Source organism: Notothenia coriiceps, unplaced genomic scaffold, assembly GCF_000735185.1.
Source record: "Notothenia coriiceps isolate Sejong01 unplaced genomic scaffold, NC01 NC01_scaffold00010035, whole genome shotgun sequence".
NCBI lineage: Eukaryota > Metazoa > Chordata > Actinopteri > Perciformes > Nototheniidae > Notothenia > Notothenia coriiceps.
Window position 1 is genome coordinate 109084 of NW_011342736.1, and position 9517 is coordinate 118600.

The 9517-nt window shown below is 38.8% G+C and overlaps 1 protein-coding gene across 1 annotated transcript in view; it reads right to left on the reverse strand.

Annotated features, from left to right (window-relative positions):
* mon2 (MON2 homolog, regulator of endosome-to-Golgi trafficking) overlaps positions 1-6069 on the reverse strand; it is a 22867-nt gene extending 16798 nt beyond the window's left edge. The window contains exons 1-7 of the mRNA XM_010771513.1: positions 5918-6069; positions 5332-5461; positions 4612-4709; positions 4086-4211; positions 2581-2772; positions 2076-2200; positions 1927-1983 (exon numbers count right to left, since the gene is read on the reverse strand). Coding sequence (XP_010769815.1) covers positions 1927-1983; positions 2076-2200; positions 2581-2772; positions 4086-4211; positions 4612-4709; positions 5332-5461; positions 5918-6025 — 836 coding nt within the window. The 5' untranslated portion in view covers positions 6026-6069. The remainder of the gene's footprint in view (positions 1-1926; positions 1984-2075; positions 2201-2580; positions 2773-4085; positions 4212-4611; positions 4710-5331; positions 5462-5917) is intronic.
* Between the last annotated feature and the right edge of the window lie 3448 nt (positions 6070-9517).

Consider the following 9517-nt stretch of genomic DNA (forward strand, 5'->3'; position numbering starts at 1 on the left):
TTTTACTTTATCAAGAAAATAATCATTCAGATGATTAGCAATTTGTACTGGTTTTGTCAAAAATGTCCCATCCACCTCAAGATATGTTGAGGTGGATTTCGGCTTACGGCCCATCATGCCATTCACTAAACTCCACAGTTTTTTCTTGTCATCCTTTATCTCTTTTTATTTAATGCTGTAACATAATTCCTTAACCTTCTATAAATTTGCCCATCTGACTCATAACTTGATGAGAGAGCTACATTTTTTGCATCATCTCTTTGTTTCATTAGATCCCTTAATTCCTCATCTAACCAGGGTGCTCTAAAGTTCCTTACAGTCTGTTTTCTAAGTGGAGCATGTTTATCAATCCCCTGCATAAATAACAAATTAAAGACATCAAGAGCATCATCCAGGATCGACTTTCTCAAAAACATGTTTCCAACATATCTTTTGAACATCCTGTATAAATGACTCTTCACTCAAATATTTCCTTGATCTCCTCACAATTACTTTTGGTCCAGCTTTTTGCACCTTTGTCTTTCTCACGATAATTATTAAATTATGATCAGAACACCCTACTGGAATTGATATTGCCTGAGAACATACATGACTAAAATTAGTAAATATATGATCAATACAAGTTGCACTTTTGGACCCATCTTTCTTTATGCATATCCTAGTAGGTTTAGTCACCATTTGTACCAAGTTACATGTATTAATTATTGTCTGCAGCTTGTTTTTAAGGGCACAGTGCAACATATTTAAATCTCCGATAAAATAAATCTCTCTGTCAAGATCACAAACTTTGTCTAACATTTCACATAATTTGTCAAAATAAATTAAGTTTGCATTTGGAGGTCTGTAACAACATCCTACCAACAAAGGTTTCAAGTGAGGTAAATTAATTTGCAACCAAAGTACTTCAATATCAGCAGACATCAAATCATATCTCACTTTAGCTGGCATTTGCTTTTGAATGTATACTGCCACCCCACCTCCATATGCATTCCTGTCTAAATATTTTATATCCATCAATATCCACAGCAGCGTCATTAAATGTGTCATCTAAGTGAGTTTCAGATATTGCTAACAAATGAATACCACATGATAATATTTCCTCTATCTCAGACACTTTATTTCTTAGACTACATATATTTATATGAGCCAATTTAAACCCTTTACTTGGTAACTTATTCAACATTAAGATGGCAATTTAAATGTTATCTCTTTTTCACTTCCTATCAAAATGAGAGCTGAACTAAAACATACATGTAACACAATTTCAACCACACACACCATCACATACATAACCCAACATTTATCTGCACATAGATTGCAATAAATGTGCATACACACTCGCTCAATTAGACGAGCCTCCCGGTAGCTCCCACATTTTTTTAAAATAATAGTATGAAATAGATTCATGGTAATGTCTCGCAACACTAGATCTAATCAATACACCAAAATTACATTTTAGGAGGAATGAACAACAATAGAGACAAGTTGAAATTTGTCTCTATTCAAAATCTAATAAACATAAATTCATACTCGCAGATGATGAAGTAAATAATTGAAAATAAATGAGTAGATAACTCATAGACCAGTGAATATTGGCCTATGAGTGATAATACTAAGATGTTAACACAAGTTGCACGCGTCACTGACCAACATTAATTCCAAGAATCATGCTGATGGAAAATCAATTTTTCCATGTATTTAATATTTTGTTGAAAGCAAAGGTATTACAAGAAGAGGATGCATACATAATGATGTATTATATTATTTGGATGGTAGTGGAGAGTGTGTTCCACAGTGGGGTTTGTTTTGTCCGTGCTCTATAGTTGTATCAGGGGGTAGATGAATCAGCAATTATGGAAACATTGAGCTATTATGAGCAGATGCATCACTGCAGTTATCTGCCAACTAAACTAAAGGAGATATAACCCATTCTCAAGCAGTTTGAGGCACACAGTAACTCCAGTCGTTTTTCCCACCATGCAGCTGTGGAATATGAGTTCAAGAAACACTTCAAAGTTATGAAACTCATTAATTAAAATGTGCTGTTGTTTTAGTGGAGCTTTAGTGCTGCTTACCGTAGTAGATGTGGCTGCACACAGAGCCTATGGACTGACTCTACAGCCACCGCCCTCAGCCACTGTGGCTTCTCCCCATCCAGAAACTTCACCAGCAGAGACAAGAAGATCTCACACTCTGTCACCTATATAAAACACACACACACGCACAGACACACAGCATCAGATTGGGACAGATGTTTGGCCAGCTTTGTCCTGTAACTGGAATCTGGCTAAATCCCATAATCCCTTTAGGCTTTGATGAAGCTATTTTGTAGCTCTCCTGACAGACGGGGGAAAAACTAATTTCCATTTCAAATGATATCATATCACTAATTAAAAACAGCTGCATTGGTTAATTGCTCGGATGCAGCTAAGCTCATTAAAGTGCCTAAAGCAGAATTAAAACAAAACGAATACTACGCTAATCCAATGCTAATCAGACCAGATCAATTAGCAGTTCTCTAAAGCATCCGTCAGACAGCAGTTCTGGCCGGTGGACCATCACTGCAGACCCCTCCCTTACCAGTAAGCTGTAGAAGTGCTTGATGAGGACCGAGACCACGCGCAGCAGCCTCATGCAGATGGGGAAATAAGGTTTCTCCACAGGAGCCGGTGAGGCGGAGCTGCTGCCCTGCCGGAACTTGATGTTGGGGGAGAAGAGCTTGATGACGAGGGGACACACTCGCTCCTTCAGGAGGAAGCTGAACTCCTGGTGCTGGGGAGGAAACGGAGAGAGAAAGAGAAGGGTATTACTACACACTACTACCCAAAACATAGGGCATGTTGGGATCAGGTGAAGCGTAGAAACATTAAGGATCACTACTGTTAAGGAGAGTTGGCTTCACTGCATTAAGCTGCATCTTTGATGTTAAGATACAATAATAAACGCAGGCGGAAAAACTAAACAGGAATCCAGTGATGTTAATAATAATAATAATAATGCATAATATTAATAATACATAATATTTATATAGCGCCTTTCACGAAACCCAAGGTCGCTTTACAAGTCGGATAGGAGGGGGAGTAGGGGAAAAGAGGCAGACAGGTTAGCGGGGGTTAGTCAAACTAACTATATAGTGGGGAAAGCCTAAATAGAAATGCATCTGTGACGCATCGAAATCCGAAAGGACAATGACACTAAATGACGTTGCAGCAACGTACTTGTTCAATTGTATTGTTTCACCAGACCATCAAAAGACAGTGCTTTACTACTTTACTGATGCTTGTGATAAAATATCTTACTCAATGCATTTTGGTTGATATCACATTTGATTTGTGAAAAGTAAAAAAAAAAGATTGTTTGGAGATACATTTTTCAGATCATAGAATATCCCCCAAATTATAACCAGAAAACATCAAACACAAGATTAACACCACAATTTGCAAAACATAAAAGAAAACTATCAACATAACTTAAAGGTGACCTATCATGCAAAATGCACTTTTGTACGTCTTTTATACATGAATATGTGTCCCCGGTGTTCCAGGGAACTCACCAAGTGTCAGAAAACACAACCCTCTCTATTTTCCTCCATACCCAAATCTCTTAAAAAGGGGCTGCAACGGATCTGATACAGACTGATCCAGATTTGAACACTTCTATGACGTCACAGAAGTGGCGCTACGGCTATTGGACCAACTCCACCAATCAGGAGGAGACAGCCACGGACATTGCCGTTGGAAAGCGCTGGAGACGCTGTAGTACATATGCCAGGCCTGTAGATGGTGCTGTTCTCACAGAATAAGCCCATGATGCAAAGACAGTGTTAAATTGAGCGAAATGAGGAATGGCTAAAATGCATGATCTGTTTGGTATTTTGAAAAATAAAAAGTATAAATATGCCTTATATAGGTATGGTCCTACACTATATTATTCAAATATAGCATGATAGGTCCACTTTAAATTATAAATATGAACAAAAATCACAAAAGAAATCAAGGTCATTATTTGTAACGTGCGTTTCCTTGGGTTTTATATAAGAGCTATCTTAATTTATTTATCTGATAAGTGTCCATCAGTGCATGTACCTGTAGGAATACCCCGGGGAAATCATTAAGAACAGACTCCAGCAGCTCCAGGCCGAAGGTCCGGGTCATCTCTGTCATCCCCACCAGCCAGTAGGGGGCGTCGGCATTCACCAGCTGACACAAGTCCTGCAGGGAGGAGAACAGCAGGGTTAAACAATGGAGTTTTATTATATGCTACACACATCACAGAGGATGAAACAGTGCTGTCACTGAGCTCTGCTGAAAAGATGATCACACACAAGTGCATCGTGGGTGAGGACGACAAGGGACATTTGGATCCCTTTTAAAATGCAAGATTCCCTTCATTGCAAAGATGAAAGGAATTAACAATTTGTATATTTCTTTAAAACTTAACGTCAAAGCTTCAATCAATTATTTAGAGTTTTGAGAACGACTTTGATTTATGGTCTCGTCCAACACTAGCTAAGATCATAAGCATGTTTCTAAAACAACTTGGTAGAAAGGTTTCCTCCCTTGAAGAGCACACAGAGCTGTGTAGAAGGGCGGCGCCCCCTGGTGGACGTACCTGGAACAGCATGTATGCATCCTTAGCACTGGGCCTCAGCGTGCTCACAGAGCGCCGGTTGGTGTTTCCCTGGACAGGAGGAGGATGCTCTACAATCCCTGTGGAGGAGTGACAAGTTATATATTAGTTGTTAAGCTTCTTTTGGCAGAAAAAATGTCAAATTAAAGAATCAGCAAGAAAAGTGTGAGCTCACAAAAACAAAGTCTTGCCAGATTTGAGAACACGTGAAAAGAAAATCTAATATCATCTTGATTGAACCTTCCGGGCTTTTCTTCAGTTTTGTTCATTTCTTATTTTCTAGTTGTTTTTCTTTAACTATTGCTTTTGCGTGTTTGTGAAGTTGTGATAACAGTTATTCTATGTGCTTGATGGTTTGTTTGATGATGTTTTTTTATGTTAACATACAGTAGGGTTTAATTCCTTTCATTTTTTTTTTCTATTGTTCGCATTTTTTTATCTTACCATTACAACAATAAGAAAATTACAATAAACTAAGACTGGATGTTACAATGAATCAATCACTGATTAATAAGCTTTGACCCTGACCTTCCATCAATCATACATATAACCTGGATACCAATCGGCACTCCCTACGTAGACACCTCCACATGAGAGCACAATGTCTTCTCTGTAAGAATGGTGCATCCCATTAACATTTCTACTTCCTTCCTACTATGTGAACTCTTAATGTTCCTACAGTAGGAACCAGTGCCCTCTCACCTTGGTAGCGCTCGTCCTCAGCCACCATCCTCTCAAAGACCACGGTGACCACCTGCCTGACGGTGGCGGCCGCCGTGTTGTTGGTGATGTTGTCCTTGGTGAAGTGAAGACGGAAACACAGCACAATGGCCTGGAGAGGGACAAACACACACACACATTATGCAGCATGTGAATACAAATACATGGTATGAAGTAAATAGAATTACTGCTACAGGTGTGGTCCATCAACAGAACGGGTAACAACATGCTAAGAATATATTTAAGCCATTACAGGTTACAAAGATTGATCTGGTTTCAGTAGGTGAGACTTAAGAGTTGGAAATATGTTGGTATGCTGTGAAATTGAACAAAAGTAGTGTTAAAATATAATTTGGCAATGTTCTACGATGATGCTGCCAGATCTGGTGCAAGGACACCATCAATATATGTATTTATAGGTATGATAAAACATTACAGCTGCAGTTCAATAATAGATGGAAGATGACTCACTACACTTGGCTATAAGGATAAAGTCCACACTAAAAGGAAGTAGGATGTATGTATATACTAAAAGCTGGTGCAATAAAGGAGTGTGTTGTTGTTGTACCTTAGAAAGTACTTCATCGTGTACCACTGTGTTGGTGGTGAGCAGCACCAGGACCGTCTGTAGGAGTTTCAGCTCCTCCAGACCGTTCTCCATCAGCTGCCACAACATGTTGATGATGTTCCCCGCAGCGGCCTGTCACACAACAAACACACACCTGTTAACATTCATCTCAATCTCAGCATATCATTGATCATCCACCAGTATGCACACACACAAGTATTAGCAGCTCAATTTACAAGTATCAGAGCTGCTACATTGTGACAGAAAAGGTCAAAAGAAGGACTGAGGTCACAGTCAGGTCAGACCACACACACACACACACACACACACACACACACACACACACACACACACACACACACACACACACACACACACACACACACACACACACACACACACACACACACACACACACACGGTACTGCCTGCTTGAGGGTCATAACATCATGGAGTTAAAAACACCAAATGAAGCTGCCAGTCGATATCATGTCACTTGAGGCTCACAGCAAGTGACACTGCATGTCCTTTCGTGGGTCAAGATGTCCAAAATACAACTATTGTTCAAACCCTCTGAGCTAGAGCCACAGGGGGACTCAATATTTCAAAAAATAAAAATAAAAATCAAGAACATCTCATTAAGATTTCTTATGCTTTCACTGATTCAACTATTATTTAGTAGGTTCTTAAATTAATCATATGGTCTATAACATATTACAAAAGTGCTTATGTTTGACCAGAAGTCACAAATATAGCTTGACAGAAAATCAGACATCTTCGTAATTGAGAGGCTGCTAAATGTTTAGCTTGATTAATGACCTAAAACATTTATTGATTATCAATATGTTGTCTTAATATATGCTGTACAATACTCAGCTATAAATCCAAAGCCAAATTCAAGATACTGCAGGAAGTAAAAGGACTCTGTGGTCAAAGAGTTTTTGATACGTTGTAAATCCCAATCATTCCTGTTGTGATTTCAGTCTAGGTCATTGTTGACTGTTATTTAATGTCATATAATTATCCAACAACAACAACAACGACCTTGTTTACAGACACATTTAGATGTGGTTTACGAGCCTACAATTATCATTAGCAGTCTTTTCATTGCAGAGGTTGATTTGGGAATGGTGACAGTCTTGCTCCTGGGTGTTTTAACACCAGAGCCCTACAAAGGCAGTCAGGCTATTCAGTGTGTGCACTTTCCTTTTTCAAATGTCAGGAAACATTTGAACGGATCCCTCTCCTTCCCAGAGGAAACTAAATGACACTGACTATCAGCACTTTCTCTCTGCATGACTCAGAGTCTGACTCCTTAAGAATCAATACTGAGGAGGTACACTTTAGTCTTGTGAGGCCATCGGGTGGCTTTGAAAGCTGCAGTTCAGAGCTGCTGATGAGTGCTTCTGGCAGAGGAACACTAGAGGAGTTACATTGTTCAATGGATCAGAAAATGTGTGTGTGAGGAATATGTGATGTGTGTGTCCTTAGGTGTTTGCAAGGCGCAACATCGTGATACTAGCCAATCGTAGAGGGACTCAGGCGGAGGGTTGTACAAAAAGGTCAAACAAAAGATAAAAGGCTATCTTTGAGGCCTTGGTGAACTTGTGAAATTTGAGACTACACATCTAAGAAAGTCTGCCTCACACACTCCTGTTGGGATGCCCTTGAACAACTTCAAATATGCAGCTAGCAATTTGAAGATGTTGCAGTAAGATCTGAGACTTCGGGCTTTTTTCCAAAAACAATTCTGATATGTTAGATCAAAATAAATGGGTAAAGACTTGACCAAAGCCACACCAAATACCCTCCAATATCACATTTATTACATGAGAGCAGCATAGAGAACCTAGAGTCTCTTACCAAAAGTAGAAGCTTTGAAAACCTACATATCCTAATTAAATAAACGACTCATAGCTAAGTTTAGGAAGCATGAGATGAATCCATAAGCTTTTTCTAACAGTTGTTTTTATGCTGTGTTAACAGAGCAGTTGTGCATCAATTCCAGGGAGCCATCTTTGAAGCTGCTTTGATATTAAATCAGACTTAAGCTGGTTTATTCAAGAAGTTTATAAGCTTATATTTAAATGCATGTCAGTCATCCATTTCCTGAGATGGACACCTTATCATTCAGAGCTGCATACAAATGCATTGAACACATAAATAATGTGCAGGTACAGCAGCAGCAGCAGAATAATATATTTTCAAGGCTAACGGTTTTCTTTAATACAGAATTTGAAACTGCAGGACATAAAGAGTAGTAGAACAGGAAGGGGGGGTTGGCAACTTTCAGCGACAATCATTTATTTAGATTTTAGATAGAACTATTCAGTATCGATGAGCTGTATTGATCCGAATGAATTACCCTTAGAATATTAGAAAGGATGTTCCTAAGGTGGTCGGTGAACTTAAATGTGCAAATTTGGAAAATTAAGGTCTTTATCAATATATAAATATATATATATATATGGATAAAGCCAGTCAATATACATTTATTTGACGGTTGAAGAATAAGTGAGAATAAACATTAATCCTGTATTCATTGTGAGAATCCTCAATATCTGAATAAAGCTTAAAGGTGGGGTAGGTAATTCACTTCAGAAACATTTTTTGTTATATTCCATGGAATGCTCTTAACATCCCGATAGCAATGAATCCATGAAAAAAAAGTTCATCTGTGGAAGCTGTAGTACTGTGAAGACCACGACCAATCATTTTCACCGGCCCGGCTAAAATAACTGGATGGCCTACCTGCCTGTCAGCCTTCCATCTGTGCACACATTTATCTCGTGCCCTCATTGGTCATGTGCGCGTTCGTGTGTGTTGGAGGAGGGGCTCTGTAAGGAAGTCTGAAGGAAGAGGCAGATTTCTTCCGGCTGTGTATTTTCAAATTCTTGCGCACTCGAGCTGGTTTCTCCATTCTTACCTACCCTACCTTTAACCTTGATTCATTGTGGAAAAACAAGCGTTTAAATGATAAAGGGAACTTCAGATATGTCCTTTTTGCTCATATTATGTAGACGTTTGTTTTGTTAAGGAGGAACACAAGGTCATGGGAATTGATTCGGCACTCTAGTGGGTGGTAATCACCTGGTGTCATTCTCTGAAGTAGAGTGACAAAAGCTGATGAATCCAGATGAGAGCAATTGGTTCTTATTGATTGTATTTTTTTAAACCACCTTAATAATCAGGAAGACGGAGGAAATGAAGAGATGTTGTGGAAAATCCGGCACAGCTTAATATCAACGAGGTGTTTTTATGATTAGATTCTGGTGTAGCTTTAATTTAGAGCCTAGACAAAGAATCATGAACCTTGTTGATCAGATGAAAGGCAAAAAAAAACTATGTAAGACAAGATAATGGTATTTTCATTACAGTTATACTTTATTTCACTATCATTTCACTGGATTTATATACATGAACAATACCATGGATGTAGAAACATTTTCTAAATTGCTATTTACAGTTTAATGTGTTTCCTCTTACAACTTCTCTGTGTGTGTGTGTGTGTGTGTGTGTGTGTGTGTGTGTGTGTGTGTGTGTGTGTGTGTGTGTGTGTGTGTGTGTGTGTGTGTGTGTGTGTGTGTGTGTGTGTAAGCC